Source organism: Hylobates moloch, unplaced genomic scaffold (genome assembly GCF_009828535.3).
Source record: "Hylobates moloch isolate HMO894 unplaced genomic scaffold, HMol_V3 SCAFFOLD_12, whole genome shotgun sequence".
Taxonomy (NCBI): Eukaryota; Metazoa; Chordata; class Mammalia; order Primates; family Hylobatidae; genus Hylobates; species Hylobates moloch.
The window spans coordinates 8,751,314-8,778,943 of record NW_026652287.1 but is presented as its reverse complement, the minus strand read 5'-3'; the positions used below and the strand labels follow the sequence as shown (position 1 = coordinate 8,778,943).

Sequence of the window (27,630 nt, the reverse complement as noted above, 5' to 3'; positions counted from 1 at the left end):
ACCTCATCTCTACCAAAAAACAAAAAATTACCTGGGCGTGGTGGCATGCCTTTAGTCCCAGCTTCTTGGGAGGCTGAGGTGGGAGGATCACTTGAACCTGGAAGGTGGAGGCCACAGTGAACTGTGATCGCACCATGGCACTCCAGCCTGGGTGACAGGGTGAGACCCTGTCTCAAAGAAGAAAAACAAACAAAAAAGAGAAAACGTATTTGCTCTAGTACCTGCTGTGCTTCAGTAATAAAGAATTATTTGTTGTAGAAATAGAATTTCTGCTTTAATTAAATTTTTTATTGTTCCTAATTGTAGTTTCATTTTCATTGTTTAAAAATTTTTTTCTTATTTTTTCTTATTTATTTATTTTGCCATTGATTTTTAAATAGAAGTAATGAATGTTCATGGTAGAAAATTGAAAAAAAATTCATAATCCCACCACCTGAAAATAATTATTAACTTTTTAGTGTATTTCTTTCCCTACGTAAAAATGCATGCACATACGTATACATATGCATACACACATACTACTCATATATGTGCACAGACACCCATGCATTTGTATGCACAAACATACAAGTACACAGGTACACACATACACATACTCCTACACATATATGCACATACATGTATACAGTCATGTGTCACCTAATGGCGGGGACACATTCTGTGAAATGTGTCCTGAGTTGATTCGTGCTTGTGCAAACAAACCTAGCTGGGATGACTACTGCACACCTAGGCTGTTGGGTAGAGTCTAGAGTCTATTGCTGTAGACTGCAAGCCTGTACAGCAAGGGACTATATTGAGTACTGTCAGCCATTGTAACCTAATAGTACGCGTGTATCTAAACATAGAAAAGGTACAGCCAAGGCCAGGCGCGGTGGCTCATGCCTGTAATCACAGCACTTTGGGAGGCCGAGGTGGGCGGATCATGAGGTCAGGAGATCGAGACCATCCTGGCTAACATGGTGAAACCCTGTCTCTACTAAAAATACAAAAAAAATTAGCCGGGTGTGGTGGTGGGCACCTGTAGTCCCAGCTACTCGGGAGGCTGAGGCAGGAGAATGGTGTGAACCCAGGAGGCGGGGCTTGCAGTGAGCTGAGATTGTGCCACTGCACTCCAGCCTGGGCAACAGAGCAAGACTCCATCTCAAAAAAAAAAAAAAAAAGAAAAGAAAAGGTACAGCCAAAATATGGTCTAATAATCCTATGGGACCACCATTATAATATGAGATTAATCACCGACTGAAATGTCCTTATGCAGCACATGACTGTACATAGTACACCACACATGTATACATATGTATATACATGTAGACACATATGCATGAAAACACACAAAATATACATACAGTGTGCACACAGTGTACCTAGCATATACACATAATGTATACACATGTGTACATATGCACATAAGGTACACACAGTGTACCTCATATATACATGTACACAAAATGTATACTATGTATTCGTATATACACAATGTACACACAGTATACCTAATATGCACACATATGCATAATGTACACACATATACATATACACACAATGTATAATGTACCTAATATACACATGTACACACAGCATACACACATGTATACATATACACACAGTGTACACAGTATACCAAACATATGCATAATATACATATAATGTGCACATGTACATATGTATACACATACACATATGTATCGATACAAATTTTTTTTTTTTTTGAGACAGGGTCTCCCTGTGTTGCCAAGGCTGGTCATGAACTCCTGGGCTCAAGCAATCCGCTCACCTTGACCTCCTAAAGTGTTAGGATTATAGGCATGAGCCACCACACCTGGCCTCGATACAGATTATTTTGAATATGGAACCATAAGAGGCATATCATTTTGTAATTTGGCTTTTGTGACAGTAGGGTAAGCACAGGGGCAGGATCTCATAACTGTGCAGACTTCAGGGGCAGACTGTGGGGTTTAGACCCTGTTTCTGGGGCTCAGTAGCTGAGCTTCATGTCTGAGCCTCAGTTGCCATCTCTGTAAAATGTGGGTAATAATAATCCCTACCAATATACTTTGAGGTATTTGTTTTGAGGACTGAATGAGATCATGTATGTGACATGCTTACCTGCCACATAGCAAATGCTTGATAAGTGACTATTATTACCATGACAGAATCCTAACTTTTCAGGAAGCAGACCCAGGACTTCGATTGCGTTGTTGGCCAAAAGCAAGCTAAGGAAGGTGTTTTTGGGTTGGGGCTCGGTCTTTTCAGTTCGTGTGCCTGAATCATTCTTTTTCTATTCCTGAACAGGCTGTGAAGGAAATCTTAGACACGTGGGAAAATATGAAATTCACTGTAGTCAAGTATTACAAAGGCACACAGGAGCGAGGCTACATCCTGGGTTCTGTTGACGAAATTATTCAGTCTCTTGATGACAACACTTTCAACCTGCAGAGCATCTCAGGAAGCAGATTTGTGGGGCCTTTTCTGCAAACTGTTCAGAAATGGGAAAAAACGCTTTCTCTAATAGGGGAAGTCATTGAGGTGAGAGAAAAGATGAACAAAAGATGGATTAGGGCCAGTGCATAGCAGTGGCTTTTATATGAGGAAATTTTGTGCTTAGAACTTTTATATGAGGATATTTTGTGCTTTAAAACAAATGATCCTCTTTCATACTTTTTTGTCTTGATTTATTTTGAGGGCAAGAGTGCATGCTCAAAGGAATTGATCTGAGTTTTTATTTTAGTGAATGATTTTCATTTCCAAGATTCCTAATTGCTTCTTTTTCATATATCTCTGTTCTTCTTTGATACTGTCGTGTTCTTGTTGCAAGGATGCTTTTGCCTCCTTGATGACACTGAAAATTAGAAACATATTTATTTTACATTCCTTTTCAGATTTCTCTACACTTTTTAAAAAAAATCTGTTGACTCTCTCTTATGGTAATGAGTTTTCCTCTGTGTGATTTTGATTTTTTTTTTTCTAGCTCATCTCACATGTAGTTTTTTTCTTGTGTTTGCTTCACTTTGTCATCTGTTTTTGCAGCCTCTTTAACTTGAGGCCTGTCACACTGGGAAGTAGCAAGGCCTTATAGTAGGTGGTTTGGGGCTTTCTTCCTTTTGGGCAATACTTGTCCAGACCTCTGTGAGCAACCCAGGCTCACTGCACCATTTTTGTGTGGTTGCCTTTTTTTCCTCCCCAGACACAGGCAAGCACCTTGTTTTTGGCCACAATCCAAGCCTTGGGTGGGATGAAGCCAGGCCTGGTTCACTGGCCAACTGTGTGATCGGGCCTCCATCATGCCTGGGCTTCCTTTCCTTGCTTTTTTGTTTGTTTGTTTTGTCTATGACTTTGTGTTAGTGGAAGCTCTTATGTGGGATATAGCACTGTTTTTTAATTTGTGAGTTAAAACAATTTTTTTTTTAGATGGAGTCTTGCTCTGTCACCCAGGCTGGAGTGCAGTGGTGCCATCTTGGCTCACTGCAACCTCTGCCAGCCGGGTTCAAGTGATTCTCCTGCCTCAGCCTCCCAAGTAGCTGGGATTACAGGCATGTGCCACTATGCCTGGCTAATTTTTGAATTTTTAGTAGAGATGGGGTTTCACCATGTTGGCCAGGCTGGTCTTGAACTCTTGATCTCAAGTGACCTGCCCACCTCGGGCTCCCAAAGCGTTGGGATTATAGGCATGAGCCACTGTGTTCAGTCAAAAAATTTTTTTTATTGAGGTAAAATTTACATAACATAAAACTAGCTATTGTAAAGTGCACAATTCAGTGACATTTAGTACATTCACAGTGTTGTGCAACCACTACCTCTAGTTCCAGATTTTCATCAAACTGAAAGAAAAGCCAGTACCCCCTAAGCAGTCGTTCCCTACCCATCTCCTCTGCCCAGCACCTGGCAACCTCCAGTCTGTTTTCTGTGTCAATGGATTTACCTGTTTTGGATATTTCATTTAAGTGGAATGACACAATATATGATCCTTTACGTCTGGCTTTTGTCACTTAGCGTGATGTTTTCCAGGTTCATCCATATTGTAGCATGTGTCAGTGCTTCCGTCCTTTTTATGGCCCAATAATATTAAATCATGTGGATTGATCACATGTTGTTTTTCTGTTCATTGGCTTATAGACATTTGGGTTGTTTCCACCTTTTGGCTGTTGTGAACAGTGCTGCCGTCAGCATTCGTGTACAACTACTTGAGTCCCTGTTTTCAGTTCTTTTGGGTCAATACCTAGGAGCGGAATTGCTGGGCATGTGGTACTTGGCTCACTTTTTGCGTGGCTTTGGCATGGCCTGTCCTTCGTTGTTGTGGGTCACAGGCTTCACCCCCTTCTTATAACTAGAAGTTTTCCTACCTGTGCTGGGCTGCATGGAGAGCTTTCTTTTGCTTTAGAGTGTGGTCATTAGTTATGCTTTCCCCAGCATTCCCATTCATTTGGAGTGGAGGGGAGCTGGCCATGCAGGTGCTCACTCTGTCACCTTGCCTGGAAGGTCCTCCCACCCGAGTTGATTTGGGTCTGTCCCGTGTCAGGGTGGGGCTTTGCCATCCACTCCTGCAGGTATCTGATAACCCCTGCTGACACTGACCTTTTGTACCTTTACAGATTTGGATGTTGGTTCAGAGAAAATGGATGTATCTTGAAAGTATTTTTATTGGTGGAGATATAAGATCACAACTCCCGGAAGAGGCAAAAAAGTTTGACAACATCGATAGAGTATTTAAAAGGGCAAGTGACTCACTTCTATTTTTGTAAAGAAGGGCAGTGATTTGAGATATTTGTACTTTTTTATTTGCACATGGTATTTTCTCTGTTAGTAGCTTCTCTCTCATTTTTTAGAGACAGGGTTTTGCTTTGTTGCCCCAGGCTGGAGTGCAGTGATGTGATCATGGCTCACTGTAGCCTCAAACTCATGGGCTAAAGAGATCCTCCTACCTCAGCCTCCCAAGCAGTTGGGACTACAGGCATGTGCTGCCATGCCCAGCTAGTTAAAACATTTTTTATAGGGATAGGATCTTGCTGTGTTGTCCAGGCTGGTCTCATATTCCTAGCCTCAAATGATTCTCCCACATCGGCCTCCCAAAGCACTGGGATTACAGGCATGGGTCACTTTCCCCAGCCCACTGGTAGCTTCTGAATTTTTCCTGTCATTATTTATGACCCTAATCTGTCTAGTAAAAATTCCCGTTTGATTTTTAGCTGCTGGCATATGACACTGAATCTTTTTTACATTTATTATAAAAGCAATATTTGCTTGTTTAAAATATTTTGAAAATGTAGAACAGTGGAAAAATGTATCTCTCATGGTTCTGTCACTTTAATGGGACCACTTTAACATGTCAATATATTCCTTTTATCTTTTTCCTATGTGTATAAGTTTAAAAAGCATAATTGTAATCATATTGTGTACAACTTTATATCATAATTTTCTCTTAATATTATGAGAAACAGTTCAAATTAGGAAGTCATCTGAGAAAATAATTTCATGGCTCTCTATATTCCAGTGAGTGGGCTGACATTAGTTCAGTTGATTACTCTCTAGTAATTTGACATTTTGTTTGAACAGAGTTCTTTGCTTTCATAAATAATGTACAGGTTCTTGCCTAATGCTTTTTCCATAGTTAGAGTGAATATCTTTTTTTTTTTTTTTTTTTGAGACGGAGTCTCGCTTTTTCACCCAGGCTGGAGTGCAGTGGCTCAATCTCGGCTCACTGCAAGCTCTGCCTCCCGGGTTCACACCATTCTCCTGCCTCAGCCTCTCCGAGTAGCTGGGACTACAGGCGCCCGCCACCACGCCTGGCTAATTTTTTTGTATTTTTTAGTAGAGACGGGGTTTCACCGTGGTCTCGATCTCCTGACCTCGTGATCTGCCCACCTCGGCCTCCCAAAGTGCTGGGATTACAAGCGTGAGCCACCGCGCCCGGCCTTAGAGTGAATATCTTAAGATAGATTGTTAGAAAGCAAATTTCCCATGAAAGGGTGTGTGTATTTTAAAGTCATTTCCAGAAAGGGTTGGACTGGTCGTCACAGTGGCTGGTAGTTAGTGTGGCTGGGATTTTAACCCAGCCCTCTTGCTCTGTATTTTGCTACTTAGCTTTGCTGCTGTGTTCTTTAATTATAGGTGGCCAGTTCATGTTTTGATCTCTTTTATCTACTAGAGTTTATAATTGTTTCATATAATTGTTGCATAAGCTCTTTTTTTAAACTTAAAAGAATTGTACAACACATATCAGGCTGGACGGTGACTCATGCCTGTAATCCCAGGACTTTGGGAGGCCGAGGTGGGTGATCATTCGAAGTCAGGATTTCGAGACCAGCCTGGCCAATGTGGTGAAACCCCATCTCTCTCTCTCTCTCTCTTTTTTTTTAAGACGGAGTCTCGCTCTGTTGCCCAGGCTGGAGTGCAGCGGCGCAATCTTGACTCTCTGCAAGCTCCACATCCCGGGTTCTGGCCGTTCTCCTGCCTCAGCCTCCCGAGTAGCTGGGAATACAGGTGCCCGCCACCACGCCCGGCTAATTTTTTGTATTTTTAGTAGAGACGGTTTCACCGTGTTAGCCAGGATGGTCTTGATCTCCTGACCTCGTGATCCGCCCACCTTGGCCTCCCAAAGTGCTGGGATTACAGGCGTGAGCCACTGCGCCTGGCCAGTGAAACTCCGTCTCTACTAAAAATACACAAAAAAAAAAAAAAAAAAAATTAGCCAGGCATGGTAGTACATGCCTGTGATCCCAGCTACTCAAGAGGCTGAGGTGAGAGGATCGCTTGAACCCGGGAGGTGAAGGTTGCAGTGAGCTGAGATCGCGACACCACTCTAGCCTGGGTGACAGAGTGAGACTCTGTCTCAAAAAAAAAAGAAAAAAAGAAAAAGAAAATTTACACAACAAATATCAATTCATATCAATTCATTACAGAATGCTTTAGAAATTACAAAAAGCCAAGAAAAAAAAGAAATGAAGAAAAAAATACCTGTAATCCCCTTGCCCAGGGTAACCATTTTAACAGTTAACCATTTTAACCATGTATCTTTCCAGAATGTTTATTCCTACATAAACATACAAATAGATATAGATGAATAAATAACATTCTACAAAATAGGATCGTTCTTTTTTTTTTTTAGAGACGAAGTCTCGCTTTGTTGCCCAAGCTGGAGTGCAGTGGTGTGATCATAGCTCACTGCAGCCTCCAACTCCTGGGCTCATATGATCCTCACCTTGGCCTCCCAGGTAGCTGGGACTACAGGTGTGCACCACCACACCCAGCTAACTTAAAAAATTTTTTTTTTTTTTTTTTAGTAGAGATGGAGTTTTGCTCTGTTGCCCAGGCTGGTCTCAAACTCCTGGCCTCAAACAATCCTCCTGCCTTAATCTCCCAAAGCACTGGGTTTACAGGCATGAAAATAGAATCATTCTTACCAATATCATTGGCTATTTTCATTGAACAGTTTGACCTATTTCAAGAAATAAACATCGAAATTATCACTCACAGCAGATGATTGACCTGTTGCTGGACATTGAGGCTATTTCTTTTTCTGCCGTGATGAAGAATGCTGCTGTGAATATTCTGTATATACAAATTGCTCACAGTGGAATTGCAAGCTTCCTTTACTCAGCAAATGTTGATTGGGTGCCTACTGTGTGTAGCACTTCTGTAGGGTGGGGTGGGGCCCATCGGTGAACAAAACAAAAAAGTCCTTTCCCCATGCAGCTGGCCTTCTTGTGGGGTAACGGGAAGAAAACCAGAAACCAGTTAGTTACATGTAGTGCGTTAGAAGGTGCTAAGGATATGCACGTTTAAAAACGATAAATGGATCCCCTAAGCCGACGGCACTGGGCAGCTTGCCAGTTTCGTCTCGGCCGTGCTGGGCTCTGGTGAGTGCCTGTTCCCGGGCTCAAGAACAGTGTCTCCGCTCTCCCTGCTCACCCTGCTTGACGGCTCTCCTCTGTCCTGGTCCAGATCATGGGTGAGACCTTAAAAGACCCCGTGATCAAGAGGTGCTGTGAAGCCCCAAACCGCCTCAGTGACCTACAGAACGTCAGCGAGGGCCTGGAGAAATGCCAGAAAAGCCTCAACGACTACTTAGATTCGAAGAGAAACGCTTTCCCGAGGTTCTTCTTCATTTCTGACGACGAGTTGCTCAGCATTCTGGGGAGCAGCGACCCACTCTGCGTCCAGGAGCACATGATCAAGGTCAGCCCTCTGGGTGTGCAGGGGCTCCCCGTGTAAGCCTTAGAACCGCCTTCGGTCCTCCCTGGTTCCCTTTGCCATGAGGTTCAACCCAGAGGGTTAAGACTGAAATGCTGCTGGAGTTGGTTTTTTGGTTTGTTTTTTGAGATAGGGTCTGGCTCTGTTGCCCAGGCTGGAGTGCAGTGGTACAATCGTGGCTCACTGCAGCCTTGACCTCCCCGACTCAAGTGATCTGCCACCTCAGCTTCCTGAGTCACTGGGACCACAGGTGCACACCACCATGCCTGGCTAATTTTTTGGAGAGATGGGGGTCTCACTGTGTTGCCCAGGCTGGTCTCTAACTCCTGAGCTCAAGCGATGCTCCCACCTTGGCCTCCCAAAGTGCTGGGATTACAGATGTGAGCCACCACACTCAGCCCTGGAGTTTTAATTTGCAGCATAAGCCTGATGATATTCACTCAGTCTGAAATCACACCAGATTCAGCTATTTTTCCACAGTCCAAAACCTTTCTTTTTATAAACTAAAAAAAAAAAAAAATACAGAAATATATGAAGACTAATATATTAAACAGAGAGGCGTTAGAGGATAGTGGTTTAGCACATGGACTCAAGAACCAGATTGCTGGGGTTCAAATCTTTGCTCTATTCTGAGTTTCTGTGTGACCTTCGGCAAGTTACTTGATCTCTGTGGACATCGGTTTCCTCATCTGTGAATGGACATAACCCCAATAGTTACCTGTTTCAGTGGAGCTGTTATGAAGATGAAATGAGTTACTATTTATAAAATACTTTGAACAGTGCCTACCTTTCAATGTTGGCTAAATAACCCTCTCCACTACCCAGAATTGGCACTTGTTACCATTTAGTCGTATTTGGTTTGTTTCTTTTTTTTGTAAAGTTGTACAAATTTGCAATACTGTTTGTCCCCATTCCCATTCATACTTCCTCTACTTTCTTTTTTTTTTCTTTTTTTTTTGAGACGGAGTCTCGCTCTGTCGCCCAGGCTGGAGTGCAGTGGTGCGATCTCAGCTCACTGTAACCTCCACCTCCCGGGTTCACGCCATTCTCCTGCCTCAGCCTCCCGAGTAGCTGGGACTACAGGCACCAGCCACTGTCATGAATTTGTTATGATTCCTTCCAGACCATAATTTCATACTTTTTAAATAAATGTATATGTATCCATGAACCATTTCCTGAATGGCAGGAAACAACAGAGAACGCTGTCCCTTGTGATAGAGAACAGAGGCTGGCCAGACGTGATCTTTGTCCTGCTAATCAAAGCTCTTTAGTGTCAGCCTGGGCAGGGGCTCTGAGCCTTGGCGCTGCTGGCATTTGGGGCTGGATGACTCTTTGCCATGGGTGCTGTCCTGTGCATTACAGGACATTACGTAGCATCCCTGTGACCGCAACCTACTGGATGCCAGTAGCACCCCCTCCCTAGTTATGACAACCAGAAACATCTCCAGACATTGCCAATGTTCCCTGGTGGCAAAATCATCCCCGGCTGAGAAGCAGTGTTGCATGGTAATTCCTCCATTCCAGATTAACAGAGCACTTAGGAACAAGTGCTTTCTCCCATTACTTTCCCTTTCATTAGTGCGAACTTCCTTCTTAAAATAAGATTCATATTTTCGACTGCAGGTTTTTCCTTTCCCAAAGGGAGGCTTCTTTAGTATTCTGTTTCCTTTTTTTTTTTTTTTTTTTTTTGAGACAGGGCCTTGCTTTGTTGCCCAGGCTGGAGTGCAGTGGTGTAATCACAGCTCATTGCAGCCTCTACCTCCTGGGCTCAAGTAATCCACCTGCCTCAGCCTCCCAAAGTGGTGGGATTACAGGCATGAGCTATTGTGCCTGGCCTTCTGCTTCCACTTTTGTAAACAAATATTTTACTGTTATAGAAAAATACAGTATTAGGAATACTTCATTTACTGTTCGCCTCTTTTGCAAACCTCTGTTTTTATTCTTTAAAGCCTGTTTGTTGCCTTCCTCTCCTCTCTGATTTGTGAGTGCCTTGTATTATATGGTGGGCCCTAAAGGACCCATTGTCTTAAATGTTATTCTGATGAATAACAATGATAATAGTCAACAAATGCCAAGTGTTTAACAGTGTGCCAGCATTTGACTCAGATTGTTTCATTTGATTCTCCCAAGCCCACCTTGTTAAGTGCCATGATTGTGTTTATTCCAGGCAGAGAGAGGAGGAGCAACTCACCCATAGTTGCTCAATTGGATAATGGGGAAGCTGGGATTCCACCACAGGTCTCTGTTCCCCAGCCTGGGGTGTTAATCACCCTCCGCCTCCTCCACGGAGGACACTGGCTCCTATGTCCAGATACCTCCCCACTCCAGGAGGGTTAGGGACAGAGTCTGTCTTCTTTCTCTTTCTCTTTTCAGTCCTCCACAGATCTTTGCACAGTACAGAGTAAATGAAAGTCCCCAATAAGTGTCTTTCGGATGACCACACAGGTGGGTGAACGACATCCATCTTGCCTGCGATCTTGGCTCACCAGTGCCATTGCTTGCATCGTGGCAGCTCTGCTGGATGGAGCACCGCTGGCTGATCTTTGATTCCAGAACCCAGTGCAGGTCTTACAGGGCTGCCTCTCCCTGTTTTTCAGATGTACGACAACATAGCATCACTGAGGTTTAATGACGGCGATAGTGGAGAAAAACTGGTGTCCGCGATGATTTCAGCAGAAGGAGAAGTCATGGAGTTTCGGAAGATCGTGCGGGCTGAAGGGCGCGTGGAGGACTGGATGACAGCAGTTTTGAATGAAATGAGAAGAACTAATAGACTAATTACCAAAGAGGCAATTTTTAGATACTGTGAAGACAGAAGCAGGTAAGGCTGTGAATGTGGACGTGCATTGCTCTATCCAGTTCATAGTCATAATGGATTGATTTTAAAGGCTTGGAGTAGATTGGCTGACATTCCAAATGAGGTTTTGTTTTTTTTGCAATAGGTCATTAGCGGACAGATAGATGTCTTTATTTTTATTTTTTTGAGACAGGGTCTTGCTCTGTTACCCAGGCTGGAGTACAGTGGTACAATGGCTCACTGCAGCCTTGACCTCCCTGGTTCAAGAGATTCTCCCACCTCAGCCTTCAGTGTAGCTGGGACTACAGTTGTGTACTACCATGCCTGGCGAATTTTGTACTTTTTTGTAGAGAAGGAGTCTCACTGTGTTGCCCAGGCTGGTCTCAAACTCCTGGGCTCAAGTGATCCTCCCACCTTGGCCTCCTGAAGTGCTGGGATTACAGGTGTGAGCCACTGAGCCTGGGCAGTCTTTAGTATACGTGCTGCCGAAGCGAGCACAAGACAGCAGTCTTTAAGTGATCACCCCATGCAGTACTCTCAAAGTGTGCCCCCTGGTGGCAGCACAGGGCCCCTGGGATTGTTAGGAATGCTGATTCTTGGGTCTTACCCTGCACCTGCCCATCAGAACTCTGGGGGTGGGGCCTGAGGATTTGTGTTTTTGCAAGCTCCCAGGGGATTCCCAGCGGCCTTAGCGTGTGAACCACTGACTTAGTGAATCACCAGAAACTAGGTGTTTAGTAGGATTATGTGTATGTAACGTTGTTTCTAAAATATTTACTGCATTTCCATCATTCTTTGATTTTTGTGGCTAGAGAGGCTTCAGGATAGCATGCTGAGCCCTGCCTACTCCTAGCAGCTGACTGCAGTCCAACTAGAAATACAGAAAGCCTCTGGCTAACTTGTTCTGTTAGATTGAGGCAGGATCACTCGTAAAGTTGGAGAATATTTAGCAGGGCCTTGATACAGACATAAAATCTTTCTTGTTATTATGAGAACACCATCCTCTTGATTTTGTACACTGCCTTTTTGATTTTACAAAGTGAAAATATCTACTTAAAAATTATTAGAGAATAGCATAATATTTATTTGATAATGATCCTGCTGTTTCCGAGGTACTGAGGCATATCAAAAATTTGTTTGCATCTTTATGTGGATATGTTCAGTGGATAAACTGATAAAACTGGCTGTCTGGAAAAAAAGTTTTTCAAGCTTTGATTTAAAGCATTTGCCAATTTCCATGGTGCAAATATTCCTGCCATGGCTGATTTCAAAGCTAAATGAAATAATAGTAAGTGGTTTAACAACCAGCTTGCAAAATTCCAGAATATTCGACAGCTAGTCTTGTGACAGGAGGCGGCCCTAGCATTCATTTAACTAATATATCTTCAACCCCTGCTCTGGGCTATTTATTATGCTAGATGCTATTTCAAAACTGAACTAGACAGAAATCTCTGCCTTCTGTATGTATTGATCACTGAATATTTTAAATTACCTCTCCTGCTCCAAAATACTGTGAATTTTACACCAGCATCAGTTGATTTTATTTGCATGATAGCTACCACTTTGCTAGGGCATTGCTACGTTTGATAGTGCTTAGTTGGTGGAAAAGAGTAAGGGAATGCAGCCTGATGGACTGAAAAAGATCTTTTTCTCATCCAAATGCTCCTTTGAGCACGTGAACTTGTTGCTTCCCAACAGGGAGAATGGTTGGCATGAGCATGTTGTTTTATTTGAGCTGATACGTGCGGCATCACTGAGAAGTTAGGGCCAGGTGTATCTAGTCCCAGGAAACACCAGCATCCTGGGATTTCTTAGCTTTGCCCTGGTCATTTAATCTTCTCTGATCCTACGGCCTCAGCTGCCACCTCTCCCTGTTTCTGATTCTAGGTTTGTCGCGTCCTTTACAAGGCCCGTCTTTGTTCATCACTTCGGTGTTGTCCTCTGGGCCTTGGTAATCTTTGTTGTCTCTCTCCTGGTGTGTAGGGATCATGGATATAAGTAATCTTTAGGTTTTAGCTGCACCACACAATTTTAAAATAAAACAACAAAGGTCAATATTATTTTTATTGCTTTTCCTACTTATTTATTTATTTATTGAGACAGAGTCTCGCTATGTCACCCAGGCTGGAGTGCAGTGGCGCGATCTCGGCTTATTACAACCTCCGCCTTCCAGGTTCAAGCGATTCTCCTGCCTCAGACTCCTGAATAGTTGGGATTACAGGTGCACACCACCACACCTGGCTAACTTTTGTATTTTTAGTAGAGACGGGGTTTCGCCATGTTGGCCAGGCTGGTCTCGAACTCCCAACCTCAGGTGATCTGCTGGCCTTGGCCTCCCAAAGTGCTGGGATTACAGGCGTGAGCCACAGCACCCAGCCTCATACTCTTTTAAATTTATTTTGCCATTAACTGTAGGTCATAAAGATAATGACTATAGTAATCCGCAGTCGCTTTTGCGGTATTGGCATTGTATTACTCTGTTTTCACACTGCTGTACAGAAATACCCAAGACTGGGTAATTTATAAAGAAAAAGGTTTAATTGACTCACAGTCACACATAGCTGGGGAGGCCTCAGGAAACTTACAGTCATGGTGGAAGGCAAAGGAAAAGCAAGTACCTTTTTCACAAGGTGGCGGGAAAGAGAGAGAGGAGGAGGGACTAACAACCACTCATAAAACCATCAGATCTCACGAGAACTCGCTCAGTATCACGAGAACAGCATGGGGAGACCGCCCCCATGATCCAGTCACCTCCCACCGGGTCCCTCCTTCAACACCTGGGAATTATGGGGATTACAATTTGAGATGAGATTGGGTGGGGACACAGAGCCAAACCATATCAGGCATTTACAGCTCTGAGTCCATTATTTTTTAAGTGCAGTTTAGAAAAAAAGCTTTGTCTAAATGCGTCTCAAGGCAATCACAAGCTTTGTAAGTTAGCCTCTGGAGGGGACATCCAAGTTGCCGATAAACATGAAAAGAGGAGAAGCCCCCCGACTCAGCAGGATCTGTACATTAAGGGAGGATGAGATGTTTTGTTTCACTTTTCAGACTGGCAAAAATTCAAAAGCGTGATACAACCTGGCCTGCAAACCTGGGCAGTGTGGTCAGAGATTATGAAATTCTTTGTTGGAATTTTTATTTTCTTTCTTGAGATAGGGTCTTGCTCTGTTGCCCTGGCCGGAGTACGGTGATGTGAGCTCGGCTCACTGAAGCCTTGAGCTCCCGGGTTCAAGCAATCCTCCCACCTCAGCCTCCTGAGTAGCTGGGACTACAGGCATATACCACCACATCTGGCTAATTTTTGTATTTTTGGTAGAGACAAGGTTTCGCTGTGTTGCCCAGGCTGGTCTCAAACTCCTGAGCTCAAGCAATCTGCCCCAGCTTGGCCTCCCATAATGCTGGGATTACAGGTGTGAGCCACCATGCCCAGCCTGGAATATTTTTTTTACTTCTTAATAAACCCCAAATACTAAGTAAGTTTGAAAACCTATAATCAAATATTTTATTTTATTTTATTTTTTAGAGACAGGGCCTTGCTCTGTCACTCAGGTTGGAGTACAGTGCACAATCGTAGTTGGCTGCAGCCTCCAACTCCTGGGCTCCAGCACCCCTGGAGTAGCTGGGACTACAGGCATGCATCATTATGTCTGGCTAGTTTTTAATGTATTTTTTGTAGAGATAGGGTTTTGCTATGTTGCCCAGGCTGGTCTTGAACTCCTGGCTTCAAGTGATTCTCCTCCTTGGCCTCCCAAAGTGTTGGAATTACAGGTGTGAGCTACCACAACTGGCCCCAAACATTTAAAAAGTGATCTGGCATCTTTCTGTGCAGTCAGGTACCTGCAACATTTTTTGTGGAGAGAGGCACCCTCAGCCTGGAATTTTACTACCTAGTCAGAGATAGGTAACATCTTACTCTCACCTAAGTCTTACTCCTCTGACTTACTTAGGTAAACAAATGTAAGCACTTGCTTACCTAAAACGTTTACTTTGCCCTCCCTATTCCAGATCAAAGAAATAAATTCCTGAAGGGACTGTTTTGGGTACCAGCCCCCGGATTGATCAGAGCCTCTTACAGGTGTGTGTTTTCTGCAGAGTTGACTGGATGCTCCTGTACCAAGGCATGGTGGTGCTGGCCGCCAGCCAGGTGTGGTGGACCTGGGAGGTGGAAGACGTCTTTCACAAAGTGCAAAAAGGGGAGAAGCAGGCCATGAAGAACTACGGCAGGAAAATGCACCGGCAGATCGATGAGTTGGTAACACGCATCACCATGCCGCTAAGCAAAAACGACAGGAAAAAATACAACACCGTTCTTATCATTGACGTGCACGCCAGAGACATAGTTGATTCTTTCATAAGAGGCAGGTGAGCATTTTCCGGGGTCACTGGCATTTCAAAAGGGACCCTTTGTGGTCCACTGGTCTGTCTCAACAGTTTCCACTTCCTCCTCCACTTTTCTTGTGGTCCAGCATCCTGGAGGCCCGAGAGTTTGAATGGGAAAGTCAGTTGCGGTTTTATTGGGACCGGGAGCCGGATGAGCTGAACATCCGCCAGTGCACGGGAACCTTTGGCTACGGCTACGAGTACATGGGCCTGAACGGCAGGCTGGTCATCACGCCCCTCACCGACCGGATTTACCTGACGCTCACCCAGGTGACTGTCGGCCTGGTGCTTGTGGTTACCACTTACCTTGGGGCGGGACATTTTCTCTAAGCTTGAGGTGTGGTGATTGCAGTGATTGAAATAGCAGGGGAGATCATTGCTTTGAAATCTGGAAAAGCTTTTCCATTCGGGATGTGGCCCGATTGTCACCATTTGGGATTGGGATGTAAGTGTGGCCATGCTTAGCCTCTGGTACAGTGGTCCCTAGATAATGGTGTGTCGGGGGTATCAGTAGAGGCCAATGGGAAAATGCAGAAATGTCAAAGATGGTGACTGTTAGGGCAAGTGTGATGTGGTTTTGCACATCTTGTGACAGCTTTTATTCCAGAATGTATCTGTTCAAGTGAACGGCCTTGGATGATAGAGATAGTGTCTCCCTCCAGGACAGAGGGTAAACTTGTTTGCTGTACAGGAAATGAAGATAACACTTCCATCCAGGCAGAGCTTGGGCAGGTTTGCAAGCAACCCCCAAGACTGTTTGTCAGATGCTTGCTAGTTTTCTTTTTTTCTTGTTATAAATTAGAGATGAGGTCTCAATATGTTGCCCAGGCTTGCCTTGAACTCCTGGCCTCAAGTGATCCTCCCACCTTGGCCTCCCAAGTAGCTAGGACTATAGCATGCACTGCTACACCTGGCTACATTGGTGGTCTCTTAGGTTCACAGTTTCTCAGCTGTGACTCATACCCACTGTGGGCGCGGCATGCACCTGGGCCTGTCTCCACATCACCCCATGGGATTTGGGGGGACAAGGATAAAGTGAATGAGTGAGAACAGGAAGCCCATGCTGCCTCCTGTGCTGTGAGCGATAAAGTCCTTTGTTTTTGAGAAAAAGAGTGTCATCTTATCTGTATTGGTTAGGGTTCTCCAGAGAAATAGAACCAATAGGACATAGCTAGCTAGCTGGCTGGCTGGCTGGCTGGCTGGCTGTGTATCTATCTATCTATCTATCTATCTATCTATCTATCTATCTATCTATCATCTATCTATCTATCTATCTATCTATCTATCTATCTATCTATCTATCATCTATCTTGTCCATCCATCCATCCATCCATCTTCCATCTATGCATCTATCCATCCATCCATCCATCCATCCATCCATCCATCCATCCATCCTATCTATTATCTATCTATCTATCTATCTATCTATCTATCTATCTATCTATCTATCTATCTATCTATCTATCCATCCTGTCTATTATCTATCTATCTATCTATCTATCTATCTATCTATCTATCTATCTATTCTGTCTATTTATCATCTCGATCATCTATTTGATCTATCTGTCTGTCTATCTATCTATCTATCTATCTATCTATCTATCTATCTATCTATCTATCCATCCTGTCTATTTATCATCTTGATCATCTATTTTACCTATCTATTTATCTATCTATCTATCTATCTGTCTGGATATTTAGGAAGAGATTTATTATGAGGTATTGACTCATGTGATGATAGGGTCTGATTACTCTCACAATCTGCCATCTGCAAGCTGGAGGACCAGGAAAGCCAGTAGCATTTGGAGTTCTGACAGTGAGAGAGCCAGTAGTGTAGACCCCTATCTGGGTCTGAAGGCCTGAGAACCCGAAGAGCCAAGGGTAGAAGCCCAGTGCCCTGGCTCAGGCAGTCAGGCAGCACCGACGTAACCTCCCTCCATCCTTCTGTTCTGTTCAGTCTTCAATGTATTAGATGATCAGGCAGCACCGATGTAATTAGATGATCAGGCAGCACCAATGTACCTCCCTCCATCCTTCTGTTCAGTCTTCAATGGATTAGATGAGGCCCACCCACTTTGGGGAGGGTCATCTGCTTTTCTCAAATGCTAATCTCTTCCTGAAACACACTCATGGACACTCCCAGAAGTAATGTTTAGCCGGCTACCTGGGCATCTTGTGGCCCAGTCAAGTTGACACGTGAAAGCAACCACCACATTCTTTCTCTATTCTGCACCTATTGTCACAGTGATGAATTTGGAAATGACACCCACTTCCTTCTGTGCACCAGAAAACATATGTTTTGCATTTGGCTTATAACAGGCGCTGTCCATGTATCTGGGTGGGGCTCCCGCCGGCCCAGCAGGTACCGGCAAAACCGAGACCACCAAGGACCTGGCGAAAGCCCTGGGCTTGCTCTGCGTTGTCACCAACTGTGGCGAAGGCATGGATTACAAGGTAAGGCCTTGCTGTCACCTTTGGTACTGGCTCATTAGGCAGAGAGCTTAAAGCAGGACATGGCATTTCACCTCCTAGTCTTTGACATGACGACAGCGGAAAGAAGCTAGTAGAAAACCTTCTACCACCACAGCCCCAGAATCCAAGTGTGTCTGCTTAAAGATCCTGCTTTGCTAGCAGGATGCAGAGCAAGAGTCCCGGATTCACTAGCCTAGTAGGGTCAGGTAGATAATGTACGTGAGTAAAGCGGCCAGCAGACAAGAGAGTGGTGGGATCTGTGGCTAACTGGAGAGCAAAACGCCATCTAAAGAGGGCGCCACTGTCCAGCTTTGGTTCATAATCACCATTTGGGAAAGTGGACCCAGCATTGCTAGATTTTCCAACATTTCAAGAGAAGAGAAGAGAAATGGAGTTTTACACAAAAATCTGGATTTGTAAAATCCCAAGTAGAAGGCAGCCCATGAGGGGCCTTAGAAGTCCTGCCAGAAAAACCCATCAGTCAGGTGGCTGGTCACCTGCTTCTCTGCCAATCAACCATCTCATGGTTTGCTTTAATTTAGAAAATATATCCATAAATGTGTTGCTTGCAGTTTTAAAGATGAAAATTGCCCTTGTCCTGACATGTCTTTCTTCCTAGGCCGTGGGGAAGATTTTCTCTGGCCTAGCACAGTGCGGGGCCTGGGGCTGCTTTGATGAGTTTAATCGAATCGATGCTTCTGTGCTCTCCGTGATCTCCTCTCAGATCCAGACGATCCGAAATGCTCTGATCCATCAGTTAACCACGTTCCAGGTGAGACATGTGAAATCCCCGGGACCATGACCCCAGGATGGAAGCTTGCCATACTACCTCTGAAACAGGCTTCCTATGGAAGATCTGTTGGCTTTTCCAACTGAAATGATTGGGTTTCCAAAATTATCATCATTGATGATAAGGTTTGTAATAGTCCAAGGACTTCACGCTGACTCCAGAGGTGGAATCAATAGTTATGAATGGGGGTGGGGCAGAGTTCTCAAATAAGTAACGTGCAGGTCCCCTAGAAAGGAAAAAAGATTCTTGGCGACTTCCCAAGTTTGAGAAAACCTGACTTAGAAAGCGAATGTTCCATGCAATCACATTATGACAGTGAATAAGAAATTTTGCCTTCATAGCTTGTAAAGTTACGGCATTATAACAAGCGGGATTTGCAAGGTTATCAAAGTGAGAAGGCAAAATTTTAAAACAATTGTCGAGAATTCACCAATTTCTCTCTGCCAAACAATATGTTTGCAGACTTGAGTTTGAGAAGTCTGCATTAAATTACGCCAGATTAAGCTGGATCCAAATTTGGAGAAACCTGAACTTATTATGTAATCTAGGTGGCCCAGAAGGGGGTTCTCTGAAAACACAGGACCAGCGTGGGTGGGCCATTTCCCCACACCAGGGCCTTCTGGGTCCCTCACTGTCCTTCTGCCTCTGTTCTCCCCCCTCTATGCCCTACACACTTGTCACTAAGCCACTTGCTCCGCAGTCATACCATGCCTTGTGACACCACATGCGTCCCCACCTGAGTGGAATTGTCCCTTCTTCCCTTTTCTGGGAAACTCCTATACATCCTTTAGAGCCCCATTGGGAGGTCCAGGATGAAAATTCAGCTTGAGCTGGTGGCCCTGGCATCCCACATGCATCCTCCTCAGACCTCGGCGGGGCTCACTGTTAAGAGATTGTGTCAACTGGAGACTGTTCAATATTTTCAGGATTCCAGTAAAGGGTCTGGATAGATTTCCCTTTGATGAGTTCTTTTGAGGGATTTTTGGGGCTGAGCTGACTGCTCCCGAGAGAGGAAATTAACCTGCAACGTATGTAGATTTCCAGAAGCTGTGTTTCTCAGAGCCAGGAGGCAGCAGCTATCTGCTCTTCCCCCGGGGCCATCTGGGCCTCTTGTGGGATACGGAGGCAGGGTAGGGATGGTCTCAGGGCTGACCTATGAGTCAAGACAGTGGCCTTGTTTTGGTGGAGGCTGGCTGTCTTCCGGGCTGCCCCCTTTTTGGTGATGCAGACGGTGCCTCCTAACAACAAAAATTTCCGTCCTCTGCCTGGCTGGTGGACAATCAAAAAAAATAAAATAGAAAACTTCACCGAGAGACAACCGGACTCAACCTTCAGCTAAAGAGGCTAAGAATATAGGGATTTCCGTGGTTTGTTGGTACCTGGGGCAACCAGAGGAATGAAGACTGGTTTCTTGAGGGGTTTGAGGTGGGATTCTTTAGGGAGGAGTCACTGCATGAAGTGCAGGCACCTGCAGAGGGTGCAAAGCCAGGTGAGAGGAATGGAAGCTGGCACTGTGTGAGGTGGTGGGCTGGGCACTCCCAACCTGGGCTGTCTCCTTTAATCGCCACAGCTGTGCCACGAGGTAGGTTGCATTTCTGTTGTGCAGAAAAATAAACTGAGACTCAGAGAGGTTAAGTGACCTGCTGAGGGTCACACAGCTGCTTGTATCAGCCCCAGGCTCTGTGCTTCACCAACCTGGGCCCCCTCTCCAAGGTGGTGCCCCTGGGTTCAGGTCCGAGTTTGGGGTTCCACTGAGACCTGCCCTCCCCAAGGCCTTCAGCGATGAGGGGGGCCCTGCATTGAACACCGGGGAGGGAAAAAGAGACAAGTGGTGTCGTCCGCCTCATACCATGAAAACGAATTGCCAGGCCGCTCGCCGCAGGCCTCCTTTCCAGGGGGCTGGCCGGCCGGGCCACCTAACTGCTTCTTTTGTGCTTCCTTCTTGCTCTCCAGTTTGAAGGGCAGGAGATTTCCCTGGACTCCCGCATGGGCATCTTCATCACCATGAACCCCGGCTACGCAGGCCGCACGGAGCTGCCGGAGTCGGTGAAGGCGCTGTTCAGGCCTGTGGTCGTGATTGTGCCCGACCTGCAGCAGATCTGCGAGATCATGCTTTTCTCCGAGGGCTTCCTGGAGGCCAAGGTGGGGCCTCGGCAGCACCAGGCCGCGCAGTGCAGACTTCACCCGGGTCTGCTTCCAGACTGGGGACCTAGGACGCGTGAGCTCCGTGTGGCTCTTCCAGACGGGACCTAGGATGTGTTAGCTCTGTGTGGCTCTTCCAGACTGGGGATCTAGGACGTGTTAGCTCTGTGTGGCTCTTTCATTTTTTTTTTTTTTTTTTCTGCTCTGTCTCTCTTCTTACACCCCCACCTCTTTTTAAATTATAACTTTTAATTTTGGAATAATTTAAGATGCACAAGAGGTTGCAACAATAGTAGCACGGAATTTCCGGGTGCCCCTTCCCCATGAGAGCATCTCACATATCCACAGTCCATTGCCCAAACCAGAAAGTTGGTGTTGGCACAAGTGCCATTAACTCAGGTATTGACGTTATATGGATTTCACCAGTTTCACATTCTCTCTCTGGCATGTGCGTGTAGTTAGTTCTATGACATTTTATCACATGTGGTTGGGAGTAGCTGTCACCACATCAGGATACAGAACTATTCCATCACCACAACCACAAAGAAGAGAGACAGAGTCTTACTCTGTCACCCAGGCTGGAGTACAGTGGTGGGATCACAGCTCACTGCAGCCTCAAACTCTTGGGCTCAAGTGATCTTCCTGCCTCAGCCTCCTGAGTATTTGGGACCACAGGCAGATGCCATCACGCCTGGCTAATCTTGCTTATTTTTTGTAGAGACAGGGTCTCTACAGCCCAGGCTGGTCTCGAACTTCTAGGCTCAAGTAATCTTCCCACCTCAGCCTCCCTAGTAGCTGGGACTACAGGTGTGTGCCACTGCACCCAGCCTCATGTTACTGCTGACTAGACACATTCTCCCCTCAACCCTAACTCCTGCAAGCCCTGATCTATTCTTCAGTCAGTGTAATTTTGTCACTCTGAGAATGTTCTCTACCTGGAGACATGGAGTATGGAACCCTTTGAGACGGGCTTCTTTCACTCAGCACAATGCCTTTGAGATTATGTAGATTCAAAACCAACTTTATGGATAACTTTTATCCTCTTTTAAGCTATCTATAAAATGTACATATGTAAGATCTTTCCAGAAGCTCTGGAGGAGTTACAAAATAGAGAATACTTTTAACATGGAGGGTTGTCACATTGTGTTTCTGCAATATGTTCTTTATTGAAAGCTCTTGGTGCCTATTACTGTGTCAGGATTTTGAGTTGGCATAATGAGATCTCTTGTTCCTAGTTTTTCTGACTAAAATTGCCACACTTGCGTTAGATACCTGGGGGTTTTGAACCCTTGCCGTAGATGAGGTGGCTGACTTGTTGTCCTCAAAGACATTTACAGTCTTTTTTTTTTGAGACAAGATCTTGCTCTGTCACCCAGGTTGGAGTGCAGTGGTACAATCTCAGCTCACTGCAACCTCCGCCTCCCGGGTTCAAGCAATTCTCCTGCCTCAGCCTCCCAAGTAGCTGGGATTACAGGCATGTGCCACAACGCCTGGCTAATTTTTGTATTTTTAGTAGAGACAGTGTTTCACCATGTTGGCTTGGCTGGTCTCGAACTCTTGACCTCAGGTGATCCACCCACCTTGGCCTCCCAAAGTGCTGGGATTACAGGCGTGAGTGACTATGCTTGGCCCAGTTACAGCCTTAATAATAGGTTTAGGTCAAAATAAAGAAGCAATGTATTTCTGGAGTGTGATTCCTACAAATGGTTCTGTTCTTTAAGATGGTGAAGATTTTGGTAACACAGATGTTTCTTCAAATTAGTTCCCAATTTGCCATATTTAAAAATGAAGGACCCACCCTGGTATTTCTGAAAGTTAGAGACGGAATTTGCTTATTTGTAGAGCAGCTGCACTGGAACACCTGCCCCCGTTTTCTTGCATTTGTAGAATGATGCTCCGTTGCTTTTGAATCATTTTATTTTATCTTACTTTTTGTATTACTATCTTCTATCAAAAAGACTCTGGCGAAAAAGATGACGGTTCTGTATAAGCTGGCCCGGGAGCAGCTGTCCAAGCAGTATCACTATGATTTTGGACTCAGAGCCCTGAAATCGGTGCTGGTCATGGCTGGTGAGCTGAAGAGAGGCTCCTCTGACCTTAGGGAGGTAGGGGCCACGTGCTGGAACATTCTCTGGTTTCAGCTGGTTCATGTGCATTTACTACATGCTGTTGGGGAGGTGATGGGCACAGAATGGTATCACCTGAAAGGTTTAAGTCTTAGCTGCTGCTTCACCACGCTGTCTGGCCTTACTTCGGCCTCTTACCTGTTATATTGTTTGCTTGTAATTACACTTAGTACCTTAAGGTCAAGTGCAATGTCCTCGCTCCAATAACAACATTTATGATGCTTCCATAGCAATAATCAATCTGTAGTCTCAGGATGGGTGTGGCGGAAGGGTGGGGACTAACAAAATTCTCACGTAAGCGTGAATGTGAGTTGTTATTTTCTCTTTAAAAGAGGGGAATGATTGTGTTTTTTTTACATGGACTTTAAAGAAAAGGTTTAGTCAAGTCGTTCTGTGGGCAACAGGCTCACCTGTTTCTCTAGTGACTGTACTCACAATGTTACACACACACACACACGCACACACACATTTGGATAGTAAAAGAAAACAAAACAGCCGTGAGTGCAGTGATAGAAGCCTATTCGTGTCCACAGGAGGAGAGGCTGCCACAAATCGCTTCATTCTTTTGGGGTTTTCCCACATTTGGGTTTTTTTTTTTTTTTTTTTGGAGGGGTCGAAGGAAGAGTTATTTATGCTCTTACAAGAAAGGAAGCTGTAAAATGTAAAACACTATAAAGTCAGATGGAGCTGCATTCGTCGTTTTTACTTCTTTTTTCTTAGAAGAAAGGAGTTATATGGAAACTTCTTTCATTTTCTCCCCAGCTCCTCTATGTCCAAAGTTGAAGGGCGATCATACTATTTAGTGGGTCATATCTTCTGAACTGAAAAACCACCGATGCCACTTTCAGTCTTAGCAACAGGGAAAACAGTCTCAAGTGCTATCTAAGGCTCTACAAAGAGGAGTGAAGCGGTTTGCAGCAGTCTCTCCTCCTAGGGAGGTGAATATGGTCCCATCACTGCACTTACTAATGGCTTGTTTTCTTTTACTGCCTTACACTGAACCCGAGCATGCATTCATAGGCTCAACTGCTGCACAATCTGGTACTTCCTTAGGAGAATGAAAATACATTGCAAATACCAAATATCCAAGGACTTCCGAGAAAGACGTAAAAAACAGCCTCCTTTTCTAGGAGGAAAATCCCTCTTCTCATCCAATAATGTGGACTTACATATGTAAAACTGTGTTTGTACAGAGACTGCAATGGTTTCTTCACATAGGAAATTAACTTTGCTGTATTGTCTTTGGGCTTCTTTATCACATCAAGACCTTTGTTCTTGTTCACTAAATCTATGTCACAGGATGAGTGAGGATTTAGCATCTTTTGCTTCAAATTAGAACCACATATTTGGGTACTGCTGCAGTTCTCAACTGCGCTTATCATGACAGTGGCGGAAACTGGAGGACGTTAAAAAGCCCATGAAGTCAGCTATACTTGCCATTTATTTAGTCTTGTTTGGAATAAAAGGTAAAGAATTCACAAATACCACCACCTCAGCACCTGTTTCAAATGAAACATCAGCCTTCAGCTTACAACATGATGTCTTTACAATTAAGCAATAGCAGAAGCCCCCGTCAGCTGCTGTTTTCTTCTGGAGAAGGCAGGGGAACTGCAATCCCCGGGGCTCCTGTGTTGAGTCTGAGAGGCAGAACAAAAAGAAAAGTGGCCTTTTCCATTCCACATCCTGGAGGTAATGGGTAGAGAAGAGATACCCACATTTCCAGATAGTGAACGCTGAATAAAGAAGCAGGACTACCTGCCCTAGGAGACAACATAGAGACGCTTGCCAGATCCTGAGTTCAGAATTTTGTTTTGAGATTTATATAAAAGCACCTAAGGCTGGGTGCAGTGGCTCATGCCTGTAATCCTAGTACTTTGGGAGCCTGAGGTGGGAGGACTGCTTGAGGCCAGAAGTTTGAGACTAGCCTAGGCAATATGGCAAAACCCCATTTCTTTCCAAACAAATCCCCAAAACTAAAAAATTTAGCTGGGTGTGGTGGCACGCTTCTATAGTCCCAGCTACTTAGGAGGCTGAAGTAGGAGGATTGCTTCAACCTGGGAGGTGGAGGCTGCAATGAGCCTAGATGGCACTATTACACTCCAGCCTGGGTGACAGAGCGAGACCCTGTCTCAAAAAAAGAAGAAGAAGAAAAAAAATATATATATATATGCCCACCTAAAGGTCAAGGCAAATGTTCTTCTTGTAATAAGGAACCTTTGCTTTAGGGTAGATGGCCATACCCCTCTGTAAGGTGGGGAGGAGGAAGGTTCTGCTCCTTCCCTCTGGCCGAGATCTGTTTTCTTCTCCTTGCACGGCCCACCAGGACACTCAGCCTCCCAGGAGCAGGCCCACCCTGGCCCCTAGGCTGGATTGCAGCATTGCGCCTCACTCCTCTGCCTGTGTTCCTATTTTATATTTTATTTAATTTTTACATTTATATACAATTTTATATTGTATATTTCACTTTTATATATTTTATTTTACATTTTTATTTTCATATGAAAATTTGAAAAATGCATATTTACATTTATATGATTTATATGATCACTATTAAATAGGAAATATGAAATTTCATATATTTTATTACACATAATGTACATATTTTATACCATATATGTAACATTTTATATACATTTATAAATGTATATAATTTATAAACAATACAAATATAATTTATTAATTTATATAAATGATATAAAATATATAAATTTTATAAAATTTTATTTATATAAAATTGTAATATATGTATATAATTTATATATAATTTTATATTTCATTTAAAATTTTATATTTCATTTAAATATATATGTATGTGTATATATATGTGTGTGTGTGTGTGTGTGTGTATCTTTTTTCAGGACAGAGTTTCACTCTTGTCACCCAGGCTGGAGTACAATGGCGCAATCTCAGCTCACTGCAACCTCCACCTCCTGGGTTCAAGCAATTCTCCTGCCTCAGCCTCCCGAGTAGCTGGGATTACAGGCACCTGCCACCACGCCCAGCTAATTTTTGTATTTTTAGTAGAGATGTGATTTCACCATGTTGGCCAGGCTGATCTCAAACTCCTCAGGTTATCCACCCCCTCAGCCTCCCAAAGTGCTGGAATTACAGGCATGAGCCACTGCACCCGGCCATATATGTGTATATTATATAATATGAAGTACATATTATATGAAATATATGCAATATACATATTTTATATTTTATGTTTAATCTCATATAAACTTTATTTTATATAATGTATATCTATTTACATATTAATATAAAATAAAAAATTAAAATTATATAATTTCTGTATATATTATATATTTTTATTAATTAATTAAATTATTAATTAAAATTTATAAATATATTTTAATTATATAAATTAAAATTTATAAATATATTTTAATTATATAAATTATAACATAAATATTTTAATTATATAAATTATAATTTATAAATATATTTTAATTATATAAATTATAATAATATAATATAATAAAATTAAAATAAATTTTAATCATATAAATTAAATTATTAATTAATTTAAAAATAAATATAAATATATTTTAATTATATAATTATATAAATTAAAATTGTTAATTAATTAAAATATATAAATATATCTTAATTGTATAATTTTAAATTATAATTAAATGTGTATAAAATTGTTTAAAAGTATAAAATGTTTATATAAAAATTATATTTTATATTTCATTAGAGTGTTTCCACTGGGTTGGAAACACAGTCCAAAGCACTGGGTTCCTTTGGAAATCTCTTGGAAACATGTGTTTCATTTCCTGCAGGACGTGGTGCTGATGAGGGCGCTGCGAGACATGAACTTGCCCAAATTTGTGTTTGAAGATGTTCCTCTTTTCCTTGGTTTGATTTCGGATCTGTTTCCTGGGCTGGACTGCCCTCGCGTCCGCTACCCTGACTTCAACGATGCGGTAGAGCAGGTCCTGGAGGAGAACGGCTATGCGGTCCTACCCGTCCAGGTAAAGCCAGGAAAATGACCTCACTGTGGCTGTGCATCCTTTCCATTGGCTTTTTGTTTCTGCAGTTCTTAAAAAATATATGTATAGTAAAATGCGCATAAGTTTCACCATCTTAACCATTTCTCCCCATTTTTAAATCACAGTAAAATATACATAACAATATTTACCATCTTACCTACTTTTAAATGTAGAGTTTGTTAGGCCGGGCACAGTGGCTCACGCCTGTAATCCCGGCACTTCGGGAGGCTGAGGCGGGCGGATCATGAGGTCAAGAGATCGAGATCATCCTGGCCAACGTGGAGAAACCCCATCTCTACTAAAAATACAAAAATTAGCTGGGCGTGGTGGCGCTCGCCTGTAGTCTCAGCTTCTTGGGAGGCTGAGGCAAGAGAATTACTGGAACACGGGAGGTGGAGGTTGCAGTGAGCCAAGATCGTGCCACTGTACTCCAGCCTGGTGACAGAGCAAGACTCCGTCTCAAAAAAGAAAAAAAAAAGAAAAAATGTAGAGTCTGTTGGTGCTAAGTACATTCACATTACTGTCCAACCATCAGCAATATCCATCTCCAGAACGTTTTCATGTTGCAAAACTAAAACCCTACACCCGTTAACAGCTTACCTTCTCCCCTCCCTCCAGCCGCTGCAACCTCTGCCCGACTTCCTGTCTCTACAAATTTGACTACTCTAGGTACCTCCTATAAGTGGAATCATAATTTTTGTCCTTTTGTGTCTGGCTTATTTCACTAACAGTGTTTTC

The 27,630-nt window shown here is 43.6% G+C and overlaps 1 protein-coding gene across 1 annotated transcript in view; it reads left to right on the top strand.

Annotated features, from left to right (window-relative positions):
* The window catches only part of DNAH10 (dynein axonemal heavy chain 10), a 168,361-nt gene that overhangs the window by 64,861 nt on the left and 75,870 nt on the right, over positions 1 to 27,630 (top strand). Inside the window, exons 27-37 of the mRNA XM_032168329.2 lie at positions 2,290 to 2,523; positions 4,587 to 4,709; positions 7,936 to 8,169; positions 10,782 to 11,005; positions 15,077 to 15,346; positions 15,451 to 15,634; positions 17,684 to 17,818; positions 18,456 to 18,608; positions 20,580 to 20,768; positions 22,727 to 22,873; positions 26,683 to 26,874. Coding sequence (XP_032024220.1) covers positions 2,290 to 2,523; positions 4,587 to 4,709; positions 7,936 to 8,169; positions 10,782 to 11,005; positions 15,077 to 15,346; positions 15,451 to 15,634; positions 17,684 to 17,818; positions 18,456 to 18,608; positions 20,580 to 20,768; positions 22,727 to 22,873; positions 26,683 to 26,874 — 2,085 coding nt within the window. The remainder of the gene's footprint in view (positions 1 to 2,289; positions 2,524 to 4,586; positions 4,710 to 7,935; positions 8,170 to 10,781; positions 11,006 to 15,076; positions 15,347 to 15,450; positions 15,635 to 17,683; positions 17,819 to 18,455; positions 18,609 to 20,579; positions 20,769 to 22,726; positions 22,874 to 26,682; positions 26,875 to 27,630) is intronic.